Here is a 22,585-nt window from a genome sequence, read left to right on the forward strand (position 1 = left end):
AGAAAAGGCTATATGAATGCCATCAGCTTGAGTAATGATTTGGAATTCATGAGCATCCTTGAGGATACTTATACCCTGCCCACCTCTAGATCTGTGTTACCTCTTAGTTGTCAGAACAAATACTTAAAATCTATCATATAAGAACTTGTTTGACCTCAGAATGATTTCCAATAAAATGAGATGTGAGATGCAGAGAGTTCTCCAGAGGGAATAAAATCTAGTAAATTATTTGATATTTTCAGGCGTCTGTGTTTATTCGCTGCAGCACTGACAACAGGATTAAACTGAATACTCAACAAGCATGTAGTTTTTTATAACATGATGGCTATTTAATTTTATTATATTTTCCTGGCTTCTGCAATCTTGTGCCACACAAAAGCTCTTCTGATTCTTTTACTGAATTGAGCTGTTATCTTGTGTTCAGTGTTTTAAGTGGCCTTAAATAATGTTTCCCTTGACAATCCATTTTCAAACTTGAAAGTTATAAAAGAATTCATTTTCAATGCCTCTCAAAAGCCCAGTGCACATGTAGAAAGGTTCTAGGGCTGCGTTCCCCAAAAGACACTATCTCACAGCCGCCTCAAAGCACAACAGATGTCATCAAACATTTGAATGCTAACAGTTACAGTAGAGTTTTAGAAGGATCGGTGTCTATGTAAAAAGCATTGCAAATCATCCTAAAAAGTCAAGATGTCACATTTTATGCAAAGGCACTCCCCTAACTTCTGCTTATCAACCTAGCTGAGCTAAATGAGTTACTAAGGGGTTTTTGTAGTGGAGTTTTGGAATGTATCAAAAGTAGTTTCACTCTCCCAGAGACTTTCTTGAAAGAAGTTGCTCCGCCAAGGTGGCAGAGTCGGCACACATGCAAACACCTTTTGTTGCACAGACACGGGGAGGACAGTGCCGCTTTGGCAGCAGTGCTGGCAAATTGATGTACGCTATTTTCAAGCACAAGATCACCAAGTGAGTTCATAGTATATAGACAGAGCAAGGCAAAGTGCAAACGTACCATTTACCGAAGCCATTCAATTAAAGAAAAGTCCCTACAAAGAAAATGGTTTTATAGCATGTCATGAAAAAATACTTGCCTTTTACTTTAAAAAGAAAAAAGACTGTTTAAGGGGGATGATTCTAGAGTATGTACCACTTCTAACAGATTTGCTGTGCAGAAGTACATAAGTGTGAGTGATGTAGAGGTACTTGTTTATTATAGAGCACATTTCAATGCAGTAATCATAAATATTGCTAAGGTTGTGCTCTGTTGAAATATGACCTACATACTCTTGATTGTTTGTGTTACGTGATTTGTCTGACACCCATTACATTCTGGGTAATGGCAGCCATTTGTTGCTGTGCACAGCAGGCTCTTTTGACAAAAGAAAATAGGCAGCAATAAAAAAGCTATAGTCTGAATTACATTCTGCACAGCGCTGCACTGCTGAGAGTTTGTGCAAGTGTGTTAACAATGCTCTGAACTGCCTCTTGTCAGCCTTCAGCCCATAATGGCCATCTGTCCTTCCATAAATCTGTCAAAACCTGCTAAGTTCAAGAGAGAGCACAGAATATACCTTGTACTGTCAACGCTAAAATGTACACATTGGCGGAGAAATCGGCGCGTATGAAGTAATCCAATGGTTATAGAATACTGTAACACTGGTGATGTGGGATCATGGCCCTTGGTGAAGATTACCAGGGATTAGGGTAAAGATGAGCAAGTGTGCAGCCAACTGGTTTTTGCAAAGTTCACAGTTTGGAGAATGGTTGTGGGACACACTGAAGGTGGACGCTGTAGCGGTGACATGAATTCAAAACTTCGCTCCCTCCTCCATCCCCCGATGGAGGTTTGTTCAAAACTGAAATGAACATTTTCCAACTTCTGTCTGTTTCTACTTGCCTGTGCACTTCCTGCTTCTGCTGAAAACCAGGAAAAAAGCCAAAATACCACGAGGAAGCCCTTTCTTAGGCTGTCCCCAGCACAGTTCTGCCAGCAAGAGAAATGCCAGTAAATTCAGCTCAGTCTGTACTTTTGCGAGGGATTTTTTGGTAGGGTTTTTTTTTGCTCTTCTCTAAAGATTGTTGGACTTCTTGTCGGGCTTCTGGAAATTGTTGTGCTCTGTGTTTAGCTTGCTTCCTGCCGGGGCTAGCTTTAAAGAAGTGGAAATGGAAACAATATTTTATTTTGAATATTGGATTATCTCTGGGGTTTCTTTGCATGAAATTCTTAAATATGCGTGTTCATTGTGGAGTGATTATATTTCCGCTTCATTCTTTCTTTAAAACTACATCCAAAAAATCAGTAACTGACCCCAGAGCTTCTCACGGGCTGTGTAATTTCATGAGTAAAAGTGACAGTTTAAATTTTCTATCTAGAAAACAGTCTTTGCTCACTCAAATCTTTGTTGAATCTGAGCCTGCAGTTTTAATCTGGAAGTTATTACTGCAGAATTTTGAAGAGGACTGTTCTCTTCATTTTACCAAAAATTAATTTGGCAGTCAAAAATATTTGTTAGCAAGGAGGTGAATAAAGTGTGAAATACATACTGCTGCCTCAAGTGAATTTTCAGGAAGGAAGAAAAAATTGAGGACTCAAATTAAAGGAAATAGTTTCATAGTGATGACTTTACAGAAAACTTTTTCACTATTAAATTCAAATTTGAGGTAACTGGAGTTGTAGGTGTCGTTATCTTTGCCTCAGTTTCCCTGATTTTTGTGCCATTAGGCAAAGGCTTCACATAGCCACGGGTAGCTCATAACCATTTTTTCCAAACGTTCAGACAAAATCAAGCTTCTCTCTCACATCAAGTATTCATGCCTTCGTACTCCTATCTTCTTTTTTTCTGGAACAAATTCATTGCAGCTAATGCAATGGGACTCCCAGTCTCCATTTATGCTCCTTAGGGAGCACTATGCATTGATGGACGCTTTTCCTTCTTTACAGCAAAACACTATAAAACATGTTCCATTTGCATTGATCTGCTGAGCTGTGTTGCATGGTTAAAAATACAAAACAAAACTCTAGCCATGCTTGAAATACACATTTCCTGTAAGTGTGTCTGCCCTCTCTTTTCACTCCTGCTAAGGAAGTAATGGAAAAGTCTGCTTGGGCTAGAAGAAGAGATAGTCTGGATTATCTAGGAGAACCGCCTAGTCTCGGTCTAATTTGTTTAATTTTAAGCATATATACTTCTAAATTACATTAGAGTGACTTGGAGGGAAGCAAATTTTTCAAACATAACATACTAAGTACCCTCCTGAAGAGTATTTATTTCCTGAACAGTGGCTGCAGTTTGCTATTAACTCTGTCCTGGTGTCCTGGAGTATCCTTTTGTGAAGACTGAAAAAATCCTATCATTTCTACAGAAAATACTGACAGTTATATTCTACCCTTATAAAAATAATTGGAAGATGCTGCTTTGTTTGCCAGATTTTACTGGAATGGGCTGTAGTCCTTCCTGCAATTTTGTCTCACCATAGTGATATAAACTATTACAGTTATGTGAACAATCCTGGTAGTTAGTGGTATCTTTAGTCTTTAAATACTTATCTGTTTCATTTCGACTCCCTACTTTATGACTTTCACTAATATTAGTGAAATTTCTCCTAATATTAGTTCTAAATGCAATGGTAGTTCACTTGGGTTTCAGTTGCAGAACCACATTTCAGGAAAAATGTATTAGTTATGCTTACAAGAATGTATTATACATACATTAGCAATGGTTTACTAAGTTAATGAACTGTGGAGACAAAGAGTCATTGCAGTTAAGTTGTAGACTTGCTGTACTTCCTTGCATTCAAGTTCTGCGTCCCACCGAGGTTCCTTTTGTAGCACTCATTTATTTTTCTCAGGCTTGCTTTTATTCAGGTTTTTGTCTGCTAATTTCTTTAGGTTTTTTACTTTTGTTATATCAAAATCTGTTTGATTTTTAACAAAAAAGTCTTTTGGTTTTTATCTCTTGATCTTTTCTATCAAATTCTACAGAGAGAGAGGCAGATGTCATGGAGGAAGGGGAGGGGCAGAAATGAAGCTGAAGATTAATGGTGATGCATTAATACTGTTGCTATTGTTACCAGACCTTTGGTGTCTCACACTCCAAATACTCTTTTTCCCACTATTAGCAGTGTTAAATTAAAGTGACATAGAATGCGTGTTGCATTGTATCTGCTTTAAAGAAGCATGTGAGCCGCCTTTATAAACATTGTATGTGTGCTTAAAAATATTCTGTTCCTCCTTTTTTTTCCCTTAGGCCTAACTCCACCTACAACCCCTCCTCATAAAGCCAACCAGGATAATCCTTTCAGGACTTCACCTAAGCCGAAGTCATCATGCAAGACTGTTGTACCACCTTCAAAAAAGCCCCGCTATAGTGAGTCTTCAGGTTCTCAAGGAAATAACCCAATCAAGAAGGGTCCAGAACAGTCTGAGCTGTATGCACAGCTTAGCAAGACTACAGTACTGTCCAGTGGACATGAGGAGAGAAAGACAAAACGGCCCAGTTTGCGGCTGTTTGGTGACCATGACTACTGTCAATCTGTGAATTCAAAATCGGAAATACACATTAAAATATCCCAGGAACTTCAGGACTCCAGCCAACTAGAATTTAAGGATTCTTCACCTGGGTGGCAGTGTCAGATTTGTTCTTCTTTAGAACAAGACCAGTATTTCAAGAAAGAGACTTTACAGACAAGTAAGCAGGGATCCCACAGTAATAACAGAAAACAGCTCCAAGACCAGGAAATTCGGGCTGAACTGAATAAGCATTTTGGTCACCCCAGCCAAGCTGTTTTTGATGAAGAAGCAGATAAGACCAGAGAACTAAGGGACAGTGATTATAGTAATGAACAATTCTCCAAACTACCTATGTTTATAAATTCAGGACTAGCAATGGATGGTCTCTTTGATGACAGTGAAGATGAAAGTGATAAACTATGCTACCCTTGGGATGGGACACAAGCCTATTCATTATTTGATATATCGCCTTCTTGCTCTTCTTTTAACTCTCCATGCAGAGATTCAGTGTCTCCACCCAAATCCTTATTTTCTCAAAGATCCCAAAGGACACGCTCTAGATCAAGGTCCTTTCCTCAACGCAGGTCTTGTTCCCGTTCTCCATATTCCCGATCGAGATCAAGGTCGCCCTGTAGTAGATCCTCTTCAAGGTACGGTACAGCAAATTCATGTATCATCATCATAGTTAATAAGAAGGAGAACAACAAGACCATAAAGGAACTTAAAGGAATGAAAGAAAAAAAACAAGAAATAACTCAATCCAGTGCAACTCATTCTGTTGCTCCTGAGCTGATTAACTCTGAAGGTTACAGGGTTGCTACAGAAACACTTGTGCCATTATCCTTTAAATTTGCCAAGTTTACACTTTCTGAGTAAACTTGAAAGTGAGTAAACTTGAACAGTCAGGTCAGCAGCAGAGCAATTGGTGAGAGATGTACACAGCTAACCTTTCCCATTATCCGCGAGCTGCCCGGTGCCAATCTAGCTGCAGTCCCTATCAGATGAAGTTGACAGTGGCTGACTCTCTGCTCTGTGTTAGCCTCAATAAGGAACATTACAGAAGGGCGGGCGGGTGGTGGTGGGGGGGGCAGAAATCACTTGAGGCCCCTTAGTTGACTAGAAGATCTCAAACTGTCACTGGAAATCTCACTGGTAGCTTAGAAGAAATTGTAAGTTCGGTGAAGAGGTAGAAAATGGTGTCAATAGATTCAAACTGAATGACAGAGGTGAATGTGTTTCTTCCTGCAGATCTTGTTGCTATTATGAGTCCAGCCACTGTAGACACCGAGCATACAGAAGTTCTCCCTTACGTGCAAGATCGCGATCCAGATCACCGTACAGTCGCAGACCCAGGTACTGCGTTTTGCCTGCATTTGGTTTGCTTTGCAGCTGGTTCTCAAGAGATAATGAAGCATTCCAGAAATTGTATTACTAATTTTACATTCACAAATGCAGGTGCTTGATTTAATGACTAAGTTATGTTTCCTAGATATGACAGCTATGAGGAATATCAGCATGAAAGGCTGAAGAGGGAAGAATACCGCAAAGAGTATGAAAAACGGGAATCTGAAAGGGCCAAACAAAGGGAGAGACAGAGGCAGAAAGCAATTGTAAGCACTCTGAAGATAACTTTCATTTTGAAATAGATTTCTGTTTCTTTTCATAGATTTCTAAAGCTAGAACTCAGACTTTATTTTCTTTCTTTTTCATAAAACAAAAAACAAAATACAAAAATCTGCTTACGTGTATTTCTTAGTATTTCAGGTTTTAGGCAAATATGTGTTTTCATAATAATTTGTATTCGGATGTCACAATACTAATTTTTTCAGGTTCTATAAATTTCAACTCTCCAAGTTTTTCACACTCAACTGATGCAAAGGGCTTACTAGAAAAAGGTTTCATCCCAGACAACAGACAATTAAAATTGAACCAGTCTATTTCTGATGCAGATCTATCAGTTAACCTGCATTTTATACCATATATCACCTACCAGAGTGCCAGTAATCAATGACTATTTTCTATATTTCTGGATTTTTACATAAGCAATATAAGGAGTCAGCTTACAAACCGATCACTGGACTTCCATGGTAGTTGTAATTGTCTATACTGAGGGTGCAGATAACAGAATAAAAAATTGGGATCCAAAAACATGAGTTTAAATCTTTTTTTCTCTAAGACTCAGTTAATTTTTAAGTTATTTTTAGCAAAATAAATAGTCTGAAGACACAATGCAATTTAAAAATGTCACTTAACGCTGGCCCTTTCATAATGAATATATATTATTTAATTATTTTGTTCATCAATGTTCTGTGTGAAACAACTGAAATACCTGAGGCGAAGGAAATACCCACGTGGGGATGAGCAATCTCTTGGCTGTTGTAGCAGCAGGACAGAAGAATGGATGTTAAATGGACAGGTGGCTTTTGCCCCTTTTTAGTTCCCCGTTGGCAACTGCGTGATGGTTTTGATAAATTAAATTGGGAGCTGCAGTAAATCTGGACTCCTCTTGTAGTTGCTAAGCCCATTTGGTGGCTTACCTTAACATTTCCCACTTGGTTTTCTGGGTCCTGCTCTTTCTGTTCAGTTGTCCCTTCACTGCTGTTCTGGCTGTGCTCTGGCTCTTGCATGAACTGGTACAGACTGGGATACTTCATGTTCTTTTCCAGATTTTCCCTTAGTGCTCTGTCCAGGCCTCACCAAAATGAACAGTTCTTTTTTCCACTGCCTTTAGTGGACTTTGTAGTAAAAGGTGATTTGTCACATGCTCGGCAGCATTTCTCCTAATACTTACACCTACAGAGTGTGTAGAGATTGACAGAGGCTGGTGTAGTCTACAGCAATGAGAAGTTCTGGGAGGGAATAGACCTCTTTATTTTCTGATTTTTGTCTAGCTGCTGTTGTTCTTAGTGAGCTTTATCAAATCATTTCACTTTTGTCTGCTTCAGGTGCCCTATCTACAAAGTGTGGGTGATAGGTGTATTTTGTAAACCATGAGATTTAGAGCTGTAACATGCTCTGCTGTGCTGGTCTGAAACTCAATGCAGGCAATGGAATGATTTTGCTTGGCTTCAGACAGGGCTATACAACTTAACAATTTAAGTCAATTGTTGCAGTTAGTTTTAAAATAGCTGGCTTCCATCTGCTTAGAGATGAACACTACCTTACAGCAATCATAACTTACACTGGCTGTTCTCTCTTAGATCTAACACAAAGTAGAGATTCAAGTAGACCTCTGTCATGGGTGTATCTCGCTACTTCTCAATTATTGTATCTTAGCAGTATAAATAAACATGAATCCTGCAGAGGAGGTAGAAAATTTGATTTAGATTAAAACAAACAAATAATTGGCAAGTAGCTAATCAAGAGAAAAGGAAAAAGGAAAGAAAAGAAACTTAAAAAGCTCCAGATATGCTGCATCGTAACTTCCTGTGTTAAAAATTTTAAACGTTTCAAAACCAAGGTTGAATTTATTTTCTTTCTAAAGTGAGCATTGTCATGATGATTAACTTCACTAATGAAATTATTTATTAATAAACATAAATAAATCAAAACAAAAAATAAATATCAATAAACAGAACATGGCAAAAGCTTAAAATTCAGTCACCTGTGTAAGAGTTGCGGGAGATATAGATTAAATCCTTTTAACTCCTTTATCCTTTATACTTTAAAAATCTGTATTCAATCATGCCAGTTTATTCCCTGTGCAAATAAGTAGGTGTTAGGGGACAGCAAAGAAAGGGAAGCCCTGATCCCATGAAGTCAGTGATAAAATCTGTATTAGTTCTAGCATTCTCTGCTCCTTTTCTTACTCCTTTTGGCTTATGGGTCTCTTCTTTGTTACTCTCTTCTTTCTTGAGGGACTCAACTCCACTCGTTTATGGTTCAGCCACAAGAATGTCCTCTCTCCCTCTCCTTCCTTGAACTCTTTCTACAGTCCCATAAATTTAGATTTCTTTCCTCTCTGCATTGAGAAATTTTTTATTTTCTTTCTAGCCCATTCTCATGCTGCCAGAATTGATTCATGGCCACATACCATCAGACACTCTTAAAAGAATGGCCCGAAGACTGGGCAGTACTAATGCCTCAGGTGTTACACAGGGCAGGTGGCTTTTCTTCATGAGAAGCACCATGCTATGATCTCAGGAGTTAGTAGGATGCACAGTAGAAAGGGAACAGAAGTTATGACTGACTAAAAGCCATCAGGTATTATTGGTTCAATGTCTAGAATTAGTCTCCATGTGGCAAGAGTGGGAAACCTAGGAAAAAGAAATGAGAAAAAAATTCACATGTTTTAGTCTGTCAAAACCATATGTGAAGCAATGCCCTCTGATTGTGCAGGCAGCTTGTATTTTGGCAGACGTGAAGGCATATTGGCAGAATGCTGAGGGGGCTTGTTTTAGAAGCATGTGGTGGAGGCGTGTTTAAACGGCTGCCCCTTCAGTCTTGCACACAACATCTCTGCTGCAGTAGCTTCACATCAGCTAGAAGCCTGGGCTAGCGTTTTCCTGTATGGAATCCCGAATAGCTGTCTAGACTTACAGCTATTTACAGGTGGCTTGGCTTTAAAAGGTACTGTGATATTCTTCTCCTCTTCCTTTTCTTCTTTTCCCCTCTCCAGTTACTGGAGATTCAGTACCTTTTTTGTGGATTGTGGTCTTAATTATGAGCAGTCACGCTTGAAAAATATGGGCTGAGCCCACAAGGTATTTTCCAGTTAGAGAGTAAGAAAAACATTTTTGTCATTCATTCATTCATTCCTTTATTTATTTATACTTTTGATTGTGATGCCTTTGCTAACAGAGCAAACGTTAGCATAGTTTAATTTGATCTTGACTTGATTTATTTCACTGGGTCCCCATTTTGTTTTAGAATGGGTCCTCATTGAACATAAGGATGGTCTGCCACCAAGACTTACTTAACTTTATACTGTTAACCAGATCATACTGGAGACGCATTCATCATGAAACTTGAGGAGCAACTGCAGGACAGGACAGTCTGCTTAGGGCTTTGTAGAAACTGGGATACAACCCCTAACCAAAGCAGAGCACAGTTATTTGCCAAGAAGACTGAGGCCCCTTTTTTTATTCTGATACGCCCCAGGAAATTTCTGAGTTATGCGGGCTTTTACTCCAGCAGCTCATTAGACCATGCGGCAAATACTTTCCAAGGCATGGCGTCAGAAGTACGGTTAGCACATTTCAGTTCTGGAGTCTCCAGTTCATGGTTCCCCGTTGACATGGTGCACCAGGGCTGGGAGGTTAAACTGTCTGCTGAGCAGCCTGGTGTGCTGGATGTCTGCTACTCTGCCACTCTGGCCACGATACTGACTTATGGTCACATCCTCCCTGCAGCTCGTTTACTGTGTGCGCTGGCTGCTGCCAGGAGGTATAACAAAATCAGCTTTTATACCTGAGTAGAAAATTACTATTAACATTACTACTTTTCATTTCTAAGTGCTGACAGCCTCCATGAGACAAGTATCAAGAGTCCCTGTCCTAGAGAGCTTATAGACGTAAGAAGATAAATGCGCTGTGAGGCCACTGCAGCGCAAAGAAACACATGGTTTCAAAGAAAATAAATTGCTCTACAACAGGAAGGCAGGAGAAAGGTGGTTTCATAAATGAATGCTTGGCTTCTCTAAAGTCTAAAACCAGAGTCAGCCTATAATGGAGTGCATTTCCACTAATGAAGGATCCAATGTACATTGTATATTTAGTTTGGACTTTTTTGTCGTTGCTCATCTTGATGGCCTTGATCCCAGGCACTCTAACTTTGCTGTATGAGTTGCTGAAAATGTATCAAATGGATTACCTAAAACTTGAGGTTTACTGGTCCGTCATTATTTTTCTAGCAGTCACCAAGGAGTATGGCTGAACTGTTTCAGTACTCAGCCACACAGCAGCACTTGACAATTTTATGCAATGTTCTTTCTTTTTTTTCCAGTTTTCATGATTCTTTCTTTTGCCATTCATACTCGCCCACAGGTCATAATTCTTCTTCTTTAATACAGAATCTAAAGAATTTTTTTCTCATTATTATCACATCAGAATCTTAAGCTTTAATGGCTTTTTCCATCCGTAGCATTTCTGTTTTTTAAACTCTGTCCAACTATTCCCATTGCACTTTCAAAATGGTATTTGGCATCCAGCTCTAAGGATAAAAGTCTTCATGGCTTTCTAGTGGAAGAGGAGACAAGTCCCTCGGCATGGAAGGCAACACTAGCTATGCACCACAGATGAGCAGACAAAAAGGAGTAGGGAAAACGGGGAGAGCAGCACTATGCGGTGTTATCTCTGGAGTGGCTGCCTTGAGTTCCCATAAACCCTGCTTAGCACCACCACAGGCAGGCAAAGCAAACAAGTGTTGGGTGAAGAAGCCTAGTACAAAAAAACATGCGAAAACTAAGACATCTAATGTTCTGCGCTTTAGTTCCTTGTGAAAGAAAGGATTAAGAATGAGGAAGGGAAAACAAAATAAAGTTTTGGAGGAAGCCTCTGCAAGACAAAAGGATTCTTAGCATCAGTGAATGTTTTGTAGGATGAGTGGTCCCATTATTGACCCTTAGATGTGTAAGGTATATCCTCGTCCTGTTTTCTCAAGTTTTGGCATTCTAATGCTTTAGTATTTTCATTTGAGACTTGAAATACTGCTTTTCAGTCTGAGATTTTCTGCCACATCTGCCTCTTCAAATGTTTTTACTGCAAGGAAGAAAGAGCAAGATTATGAGGAAAGGCCTTTAGATAAACCAAAAGAAGACAGACATGGTGGGCCTGAGGGAGTTGGCTGGACTCTTCTTTCTTCCTTTTTTTTACCTGGCAAAGCAATGAACTACACTTAAAGCTTATGATGCAAAATAAATCACCTGCACTTTTGAGAGAGAAATATGAACACTCTCCTCCAGAGTTTCCTGCACGTTCCCTCTGCCCACATTAAATTGAAAACAAAAGCTTTTCTCTGCCATTCTCTAGGTTTCCAAGTCATATATCATGTCCTCTAACAAGTGCAATAAAAAGCATACTTAATATGCACATATGGACTTATGCATGCAACTTATTATAAAATAAAGGTATCTAACATTTAGAGGTATGTTGTAATCTTGTTAGGCTTGTATAGCTCTTATTATTAATGGGAATAAAAGGCAGGTGTCTCTGCGAATACAAATACATTCTTCATAGTTGCTTTAAATAAACCAAAGTTAACCAAGGAAAAGACAATGCTGTAGGAATTCTGTGCTCTCCAGTATCGTGTACCATCATGGCACTCTGCTTAAAAAAATACTTGAACACATCTCCTCATGTGTGCACACTGGAGGACATATGGTGCATTTCAGCTTTAAATTTGAATTTCCTTAATTTTGCAGGTTTAACATTCCCTTAATGATAGTTAAACAGGCTTTTTTTTTTAATTGTTCAGTTTTGTTTTATTACAGTTGTCTTAAAGGGATATTAGAGATATAAAGGTTATTAGACGGATAGAAGAAGGAAAAATTGTGCAGGCATGCACACAGACTTATGGAAGAGAGTGCAATAGTTATTTCCATCACACTGTAATATAACAATATCCATGTCAGTGAGTGAAACATTATGTTTTTTCAGTCGAGATGTATTATCTCAGCTGAAGTATATTAGACAGTCTGCTATGTTATGTTCTGCTCCATCTGGTCAGTCATTTAGGTTCAATAGCAAGTATCAATGGAAATGTTTCTTATCAAGTGTTTCAGTGCGGTTAAATCCTTGATTTGGTAAAACAGTCTGAAAAAGTAATTACTGTGCATATGCAGATTTTCCTGGTTTTGAAGTTTATGGCACCCAACCATACTGAAAGTAAGCAGAATTAGGATGGGGAAAATGGAAGAAATGCACATTTCTGTGGCTTGCTCTCTACAGCCCCTCATTCGCAGAAGCCCTACCCAAACTCGTCTGTCAGGAGGGTCGGGTCTCTGGACTGGGACACAGTAGAGACAGAGATAAAAAGCAGCTGCTCTCTGTAAAGTACCCCTCTTCCCTAAATTTATGGCTACCCATGAGCACACTTGTCCTTCTTTTAGCCATGCTAGCTTCTCTGACCTGCACTGCTATGGCAGAGAACAAGGACAGCTTTTGGAGCATGCACTTTGGAAGGCCTAACATTTAAAAATGAAGGTGTCCGTCCCAGCAGGGTTATAGAGGACTACCAAGGCAGTCACCCTGGTTCCTTATATAATTAAAAGAGGCAGTAGTTTCAAGCATCTAAATGAGATACTTACCTGATCCCATTGATTAAGGAGAGCATGTACATACTTTAGTAGAGCAACCAGGGACTCCGCTAGGCTGACTGGGGAGCTATAAAGGACCCAGGTGGTTCCAATGGTCACTTCTTGTGCCATACCTTAGTGGGTACGGTGTTTGGGTAGGAGTGTTTGATTCTTGGATGTCTGTTTTCTGGAGCTTTGAAGTCACTTTCATTTCTCAGGAGCTTAGATTAACTGGATCTGAGCCCCTGAGATTTGTGAGGCCAGGAAAAGAGTCAGCGAAAAGAGTTGACTGAGCGTGCTAGTGAAAAGGAGTTTCTGTTGGAAGGCAGATATATTGGTTTCAGCTTCCTGCTGCAGGAATTGTTTATTTATTTTGCATTAAACGGTTCCTGGGACCTGGGAACAGGGAGCCAAGATTTTGGGCCCCCATAGCTAAGAGTTCTGATGGTCCCTTTCTCTCAAATGAGTGCTCAAACAAGTAAAGAAGAGGCAACAGGATCATTTCTGTTCCTACATGTGTTTTGGTCTGATCTCAATCCCGATGTCCGTGGTCCAAGGATGACTAGTGCCTTATGCCTCTGTGGGGACTCACGGAAAAGATAAAATTTCATGCTATATCTGAATTGTAACACTGCAAGCTACCTGTCTCTTCAGGCTAGGATGTTTCTGAGCAGGAATGCAAGGCTATATTTAGGTCCCTAGAGCCTTTTGCATTGCACACTTGAGGTGCCATTAGCCTTTAGGCACCTCCAGGTTACGATAGTCATGAATTCTCATCAGTCAGTATAGCTCCTTCGGCATTCGGCACCTAAATTCTGTGCAAGTCTCAGGTGCCAAAGCTGATGGTTTAAACTGACATTGCTCCACTGACTGACAGAGTTACACCAGCTGAGAATGTGGTGTTGGTGGTTCGATTTATGGGACAAATGTGCGAGTGTGTAAGCAATGAGCAGGAGGGCCAGTCGTGCCAGGGTTCTTCAGGCCAGAGGCAATCTGAGACAGGAAGGCTGAGCACCCAAGCCGTGTGTAGCTGGTGCTTCTTTGCCCTGATTACCTTAAGGTCAGTGTTTTGAAGATATCTTTTTGCCTTTTGCTTTGCTTGCAGCTCACTAAATGTCTACCCTCAGTAAAGTGTTCATCCAAAAATTCATAAAGTGACTCTCACAGGGTTTCCTAGTCCTTCTGTCATTCTGCTGAGCATTTCCTCTCAGGAAGGAAAGATATGACCATGACTCGATTGTTTTAAAAGTATCTTTGATGCTTTGCTCCAAGTGTCAAAGGAATATGCAAATGACACCCTAGCCTGTAAAAATCAAGGACTTCAGTCAGGTTTTTTTTCTGAAGAAAACAAAAGGTAATGGTGACAACACGATATATTTTATTGTCCTGCCTTCCCCCCAGAAATACTCATTTTAATAAAAGTCATCTTCTGGATGCCTAACACTTTTCCCTCTATTTTAAAGTATGGATTATGGTGGAACAGCTGATTGCAGGATGAATCAGCTATTGAGTCATCTGAGTTTATAATGTTATGTTTGTAATACATTCCTTTCTGTCTATGGTACATTTATGCAATTATTGTGTTACTTTATACTACTCCACAAATAAGACAGATCTTGCCGAATATTGTTAGATGGCAAGAGAAAGGGAGCTCATGGTTTGGAAGAGTTTACAGTCTTGAGGGCAAGTGGTAGAAAGGGTGGAAAGAAAGAAGGTGCAGTAGGATACAAAGGGAGCTGTCTGTCATTGTATAGCAAAACAGTGACAGCAAGCAGTGAAACCCTCCAGGAGCACACCACCTGATAAATGTAGTGTCATTTAAATACCTTAGATGCTTTCCAGGAGAGAACTATTTCACTTACTAGAAAGATGCAGTAGGTGTTCCACAAGAGGCTGTTACTATAATTACACATCCTCTGCGCATCCATGTATGTGTGTTTGCATGCATGTATGTATGGGCTCATCTCCATTACACATTTGTTAAAAATATGCCTTCCCTGTTGCTGTTTCTCAACAGGAAGAACGTCGTGTGATTTATCTGGGTAAAATCAGACCTGACACAACCCGAACAGAACTGAGGGACCGGTTTGAAGTTTTTGGTGAAATTGAGGAGTGCACAGTAAATTTGCGGGATGATGGGTAAGAACTTTTGAGATTACTTCTTGTTTGGGAGCTGCCATATGTAAAAAATTATGGCAGTAAGATTACTGGTATGGGAGTTACCAATGTAAGTGCTATGACAGATGACATGCCGAGTTCAAAACCTTATTTATTTTCTTTCATCCTTATTTATTAACCTTGCTAGTTGAGATTTCCTGTCCCAGAAATAAGTATTTAGCTGCATGACAGGACAATCATGCTGATAAATGGATGCAGTACTTCTGGCATTTCCACTGCTGGATCTCCTGCAAGTTCTTGCTTTCAGGAAGGGGTTACACTAATGTGTGTTAAGTCTTTTCAGCTTTTGTTCACAACTGTATTTTTCAATTGCAGAGACAGCTATGGTTTCATCACCTACCGCTATACTTGTGACGCCTTTGCTGCTCTTGAAAATGGATACACTTTACGCAGGTCAAATGAACCTGACTTTGAGCTGTACTTCTGTGGACGCAAGCAATTTTACAAGTCTAACTATGCAGACCTAGGTAGGTGTTTTGCTCTATGTGAGTTAAAGTACGTAACTGAAACCTTGTAACTCTGGAGAATTTAGGGTTAGCTTCTTTTTTGTTTGCTGCTTACATTATTTAAATGATTGTGGGGGTGGGGGTGGTTAAAGGAAGTGGTTTTCGCTTGCTGCAAGAAGTTTAAAAGTCTACTAATCTGAGCTCTAATCTGAGCTGGCTTCTTTTAGATATTTCAGACTGTGAAAATTCTTTTAAAGCCCATTTTCATCATTATCAAAAATAAGTGCTCAATATTCAATAATACATTTCCATATCGAAATGATAGCACCACAGAAACCTCCTGCACGCTTTACTATTCATTGCTATGCTATGATTGCTTGGTTCTAATACCTGATTTATTTATATGAGTGATGAACAGAGAACAAAACCCCCGAAAATTCATTGTGATTCTTACTTTGCCATGAGTTGTGCTATAGATGGATAGAACTTGCCAGAGACACTCCTTAAACACAGTTCATGGTTTCTCAGGTTTGAAAGGTAGAAGGGCTTGTGACCAAATCTGACCCTTAGGATAGCAAAGGCCACAGATCTCAACTGGTCATTCTCAAATCATGCGTAAGCATCTATGTATGAAGGTGTCTCCTTGCAGGGATTTCCAGTCATGATGTAAGAGGCTCCAGCCTGTGGAGAGCTTAGCAAATCTCTTGGTGTTTGCTGTTCCACTGATGTGGGGCAGTATGCATACCAGTCTCCAGACCCCAGTATGCTGTGATAACTCCAGTCCCAAGTGTGCATGCTCGCTGTGGTAACACATCTGGGTCTCTCGTAGTCCCTTCTGGGAACAAATGTATGCTTCTGTCCTATGCTGTGGGTCAGGGTGTGATGCTTCACCTTGAAAGTATGTTTGGAGATGTTCAAAGTCTTACAGCAGGAATACTGATGTAAAGTATATGCATAAAGAGACCATGCAGATTACCAAAACATCCTCTGCAATATTATAATATATTGTAAACTCACCTCTTATTTAATTACCTTTTAAAATGTAAAGTATTCATTAAATATTAAACCTTTCTTAGTACCTGTATAAATAGACTAGAGGTATGGAAGATACTCTTTTCTGAATAACATAGCAAGGGACATTTTGCTGTTGAATCTATATTAATCAGGTATTGTGGTTTTTTATGAATAAATGACCACAGTCATTAAAATCTCTCATAACGGTGTAACACAGTGCTAATGAAATCTTGTATGTGCTGCCCTCAGCTTTGTACAATGCAAGAAGTGAATACAGATATATTTTTTCTAACCAATTGATGTCTTTTCAGAATAAATGATAAAGATGATACGCATTGTTCACAATGAATATGCTATAATTCACTTCAGTGGCTAAACAGATAATGTAAAGCTAAGAAAAGGCAATTGACTGCTGAAGAGATATAGGGTTGATGTTGAAAATATAAAAGGTAGTAAGGCATTTGTTGAAATGTAGGCTGATAAAAACAGTAAAAACAGATTGAAGTCTTGACTTGATTTGACTTATCTTCAGCAGTGGAAGCCAGGGTTGTCTCTGTATCAGAAAATCTGGGGTTTAAAATACGTTGTCTGGAGGGAACCCTCTTGAACATTATTCATCACTGGGAGTATTCCCTGGCAGGTCTCTCCATACTGAGTGGGATTCCCAGAGTATCTGTGAGCAGAGTATTTTCACTTTGTCCTGCTGACAGCTTGAGCTTCTGTACTTCAGACTGCATTCCCTGTATTTTGCAGAGTATCTGATAGAGCTACATAAAGAAATGGCAGGATGAACTTTAAAATTCATGAGCTGGTACAAGGACAGGGAGAATTAATCAGCCTTGGGTTGAGTACAGAAGAAAGAAAACACTTGAAAATAGTAGTCAGAAGTTTAACACCTCTCCTCTGTGAGAAGATATTGTCTTAACAGAACCTGTAATGAACATTTAATGCACAGTGCGTCTTATAGTGGTAGATGCGAAGTTCTGATTAATTCAACACAAGAAATGGCAAGAAAAGGGCACTCTCATAAAGGAGCTGTGACACAGGAACTGGGGAGAGTCAGTGTTAAGCAGGGATGACTCCAAAAGGAAATTCAGTGCTTGCAGCCATGTCAAGAATTGCTGTACTGGAGCTGTATGGCCACAAACGTACAATCCCTCCTCTTCGCTACGAGCAGACTGACGTCTCTGTCTGAGCAACTAGCAAAGCTGGAGCAGGTATTGCAGGTCACAGGAATTGGACCATCATTGCTGCTATGACTTACCACGTATGCTGCAAAAAGCTGAGGAGCCCACCTGCGATTGCTTGTATGGCAGTGTAGAGGCCCTGCCCTGAATTGCTCGCACTCTAAACAAGCAAACACCCAAAAAATCAGAGTGGAAGCAAAAACAGAGATCCAGGGAAGTGTAGTGACTTGTACAAGACCCTGAGGGAAGGCAGGCAGAGGCAGCAGTGTCCATTGTGTGCTGCCTGCAGGCTGCCCTGGCTTTCTGCATAAGCATCCCCTATTACCCTTCTCAGGAGAAGTAAGTCTTGGATATTGTGTGTTGCAAAACAACAGTTGCAAAACAACGGTGGAGTTTTGGGTAAAGCATCTGTTAAGATCTTATTTGGACTGCTTTGAGACCTATACATAGCAGTGTGTCAGTGCTCAACTCCTTGGAGAAACTGTTTTGAGTTTACCTCCTCTATATGTACATGCAATTTATGCTTCTCCGCCACTGTTGATGACACGTACTGCTTTTGTCAAGTCCTGCTTCTTACCAGAAATCTCTGTCCATACCTAAAGCTTCTCTGATGACAGTTGCTTGGCTTTTATCATCCCATAAAGTTGTTGTTGTAAGTGGATTGTTTCTGCAGTGCCTTGTTTTTACCGTTGTACAGAGAAAATAATATAAGTACTCTCAGTGGTTCTTGCCTCTTATCTAAACTTACTTCCTTTGGGTTTCAGATTCAAACTCAGATGATTTTGATCCTGCCTCCACTAAAAGCAAGTATGACTCCATGGATTTTGATAGTTTACTTAAAGAGGCACAGCGGAGCCTGCGTAGGTAACATGCATCGCACCTGAGGAAAATGGAGGGATGGCGAATACCTCACGGACATCACGTCCTTCAATAATGGACAGTTAAAAAGTCATACTTAGGAATTGCTCCTACTTTACACTCTCTGTTGAAAACCATGGTTTACATGAACACAGCTGCTCGATGAGTGGAGAGGCAGGATGGCTGTCCAGTAAGCACACACGTGTCCATGGGTGTCAGCTTTGCTTTCGCGGGTGATCGGTGGCGGGGGAGCCGGGCGTTCCTCGCGAGTCCGATGCAAACCACGAGACATGGCAGCAGTTCCACAGAGATACACGTACAACGATGAACTGCAAAATCTGTACATACTGCATTTTAACAAAAAAAGAACAAAAACAAACAAAAAAAAAAATTGAGAACTATGGCTGCTGATGTCTGGGAATCAGACATTGCATTATTATTTTTTTTTAAAATGACGCTTCTTCTCACAACACAGTGATAATACGACAATCCAGAAGAAACCACAGGTCCCAGAAGCCTACAATCTGTTTTAGCTTTGTTTCAAGATTTTTCTTTTCTTTGGGGTTTTTATTTTAGTGTGGTTTTTTTGGTTTTTTTTTTAGTCCTTGCAGAAGAGAAAATGAAAGGCTCAAGCTTCCCTAACATTTTGAAGTTTCATCTTTTAATTCTGACACCCATGTAAATGTCTACAACGTTGATCTTCCACAGCAAAATTTTCAAAGCCTTGTTAATGGTCAAATGTGCAGCTTGTTCAGCGATTTATTCTAATGAGCGGACGTGGTGTTACATTATTAATGAGAGTTGGATATAACTATCTGGGTGTGTGCACAGATAGTTTATTTGCTACATTCTCTAAAGTAGTTGAGTATTTACAAATGTTAAATGGAGTATTTTTATTTATGTACATACTGTATGACGTTCTTTTTTGTTACAGCTATGCACTGTAAATGCAGCCTTCTTTTCAAAAACTGCTGAATTTTTCTTAATCAAGAATACTCAAATGTAATTATATGAGGTGAAACAATTATTGTACACTAACATATGTAGAAAGCTGAACTTATGCTTATATATATTTGATTGTAAAAAAAAAGAGAGAAAAGCGTGTGGGTGAGGGTGTGCGTGTGTATATGTGTGCGCGCGTGTGTCTGAGTGCAAAAATGCTTTACACACATTCATCCCTTCTTTGGTGAGCTTATATAAGAATTTTGTCAAGAATTATCCTAGCCCAAAAGGTATTAACCACTTCTGCAGTATTTTTCCACATTTTTCTCATTGCTTGATTTTCTTTTGCAGTTTTATACACTGAATTTGTTAGGGGAATGAAATTTTCTCATCTAAATTTTTCTAGGAGATATCATAATTTTATGTAAAGTCTCTCAAATGGGTAATCATTAAGAAATGTTTTTATTTTATGTATCAACAGTAGTTTTGGAACTAGAGGTCAAAAATCTTTTTAAAATGCTATTTTGTTTTAATTTTTGTGATTTTAATTTGATAAAAATATGCTGAGGTACTAAGTACAGTATGATTTTTACAGTAATTCTGTGTCTAAACACTGTTCTTGAAGCCAGTAATCTTTTCATTGGCAGAGTTTAATGATGGTATTTATCTATATTTTTTACAGTTATGCATCCTGTATAAATACCGATCCTTCATTCCTTTGTTTACTAAAGAGACATATTTATCAGTTACAGTTATCCTATTTATTATAAATTATGAGATGACTAAAATAATAAAAAGGCCAGTGGAAATTTTATACGTAGGATGCATGACGGTTGTCGGTTTGGAGTAAGTGCTTCGTTTGGAAATTCAGCTTTTGCAGAAGCAGTGGGTTGTTGGTTTTTTTTCTTTTTTTACTATGCACTAGCATGGCCTCAGATGTGCCCATGACATTGTTGCTGATGACATTGCTTCTGCTAAATTAAATAGAAACTTCAGGAAAGAAAAAAGCCACAAGAGTAAACTACTGCTATTCTGAGGATCAGAATTTCATCTGAACTCAGAGTCTCTAGACTGAATCAGCAAAGTTTGGAATTTGCTTGCGAATGTATAGATTTGGTATTCTATTACTGTTTGGCATTCATGACTCCTCTTAAAGGTATGGCACACCTAACTATTTAATCTCCTTTCCTACTCCCAATCTTAGAAAACCGATTCCACCCCCATGCCAGTGCAGTTGATTTTGATGGCTGCATTCATTTTATCACCAGCATATTGTGTTCTGAGAGATTCCACTGTCTGTCCTGTCGGATGCTTGCTTGATTTTTTGGCTTCTTATTTCTGAGTAGATAGATAGCAATAAAAAAAAAAAAAAGAACTTTTTCAGAGGTTCTGTGTTACGACTGTAACATTCTTTAATCTGCATAATTCTTGTTGTTGCTCTGTAGGTTAAAAATGCAGGTATTTTAACTTTGTGTGAATGCCAAACTAAAAGTTTACAATTTTCCTTTCTGGATTTTGAGTATCTTCTGTTGTAAAGAAAAATATTAAAAGCAATAAATTATTTTTAAGAAATCAATACTTAGTATATCATATTATGTGTTCAAGGACCAGATACATTACCTATTTTGCCTTTAAATTTCTGTGACTAAATTTTAAATACATTCTCTTTTGCCCTAGATTGCTGACATTAATAAATTGGTGTGGGGTTTGGAGGGGGGGATTATTTATTTTTCACCAAGCAGGCATAATGACATGAGTCAATTTTTTTTTTCACTGGCCTGGCAAACATTCTCATCTTGAAGATGGCTTTCCTCTGTGGATTTACAAATTACATATTAAATTAATAGAGCTAGGATTGCTGAATAAAGCTATTTGTATCCTTTGTAGACAGTGTAGTAGGTAACCCATCAAAATATAAACTTGATGTTTCCTTTCTTTTTTCCTCCCACAAGAACATTTCAAATTAGCACATGTACCACATTGTCACCGGAGGCAAATTGCAGCATAGCTCTGCGTGTCTTTTAGATGAAGATTGTACTGTTGCTTTCATGCTGTGGTAAGTACCACATCCGCAATACAGGTAACAGAACTGGTACTTAGGAACTATGGTCTTTCCTAGAGCTGTAACAAAGTAATTCCTACAGAACATAAAATGATCCAAATCCAAACAGAGGGAGCCTAAAATTGAAGAAAAATACCTATGCTAAACTACTCTGAAAAGCAGTTGGGTTGCCATCACCAAGAGCAGCACCGAGAGGAAAGTTTGTGCCTCTGGGGTATAATACTTGGGTCAGTTGAAAAAAAAAAAAAACAACCACACCTTCTCATCCCTTTAGATGTAAGCTTACAGTAGGTAATGATTATGTGTCCTTTTTGATGGCTGTAATGAGAACTTCAATCACTGTAGTATAAGATCTGATCTATAAATGACCTAGAATAGCCATGTAATATAATGTGATGATTCTAAATTTGTACCTATGTGACAGACATTTTCAATAACGTGAACCACTGACCGGATGGAGCTACTGTAAGACTTGTACAGTAGGTGAACATGTAAAGCTATTGGTTGGACTATGCTGAACAGGCAAAGTGAGACATTAGTTAAGCCCAAACTGGGCTATTTTCCACCTGCCAATTCTACATGTACTTTTGTGGTTTAATTCATTGTATGAAAATTCCTGTGATTTTTTTTTTTTTAAATGTGCAGTACACATCAGCCTCACTGAGCAAATAAAGGGAAACGAATGTTTCAAATCCATTTCTGTTTCTCTTTTTTATCACAAGTGACAGGTTCCCCCCCCCCCCCCCCCGCCCCCACTGGTCGTGTACTAGGTTTTCTATTACTCTTTCTAATGGTCGTAATTGATTTCAGATAGTAGTCCAGGTCACGCCTGCGTAACTGCATTTTGGGCAGGGGACAGGACCACTACTTTTAATATATTTAATGGTAGAAAGGTGCTACCTGCTTTTCTGCCGTGAGTACCCCGGACTGTTGAAAGGTCGACATAAACCTTGTAGGAGAACTTTTGAAAAATGCTCAGTGGAGTTTTAAGAGTTGCTGGCTCAAGTTAGGAGAGGGTGGGGAACGTGAGGGCTTTTCTACATGGCCATGCTTGGGTCCAAGTTGTGCTGTAGTAGGGACTGACACGTCCAAAATGGTTGGTATCGTCATCCTGAGCTGCTAAATACCTGTGCTAGGAAAAAGCACCATCATGAG

The 22,585-nt window shown here is 39.3% G+C and overlaps 1 protein-coding gene across 4 annotated transcripts in view; it reads left to right on the top strand.

The window, feature by feature from the left end:
* PPARGC1A (PPARG coactivator 1 alpha) overlaps positions 1–22,116 on the top strand; it is a 373,640-nt gene extending 351,524 nt beyond the window's left edge. For all 4 annotated transcript variants that reach the window (XM_049795214.1, XM_049795232.1, XM_049795224.1 and 1 more), the window contains 6 exons: positions 4,248–5,160; positions 5,759–5,863; positions 6,000–6,120; positions 14,761–14,882; positions 15,237–15,388; positions 18,333–22,116. In XM_049795214.1, coding sequence (XP_049651171.1) covers positions 4,248–5,160; positions 5,759–5,863; positions 6,000–6,120; positions 14,761–14,882; positions 15,237–15,388; positions 18,333–18,436 — 1,517 coding nt within the window. In that variant the 3' untranslated portion in view covers positions 18,437–22,116. The remainder of the gene's footprint in view (positions 1–4,247; positions 5,161–5,758; positions 5,864–5,999; positions 6,121–14,760; positions 14,883–15,236; positions 15,389–18,332) is intronic.
* The last annotated feature ends 469 nt before the right edge of the window (positions 22,117–22,585 follow it).

Source organism: Accipiter gentilis, chromosome 3 (genome assembly GCF_929443795.1).
Source record: "Accipiter gentilis chromosome 3, bAccGen1.1, whole genome shotgun sequence".
Taxonomy (NCBI): domain Eukaryota; kingdom Metazoa; phylum Chordata; class Aves; order Accipitriformes; family Accipitridae; genus Astur; species Astur gentilis.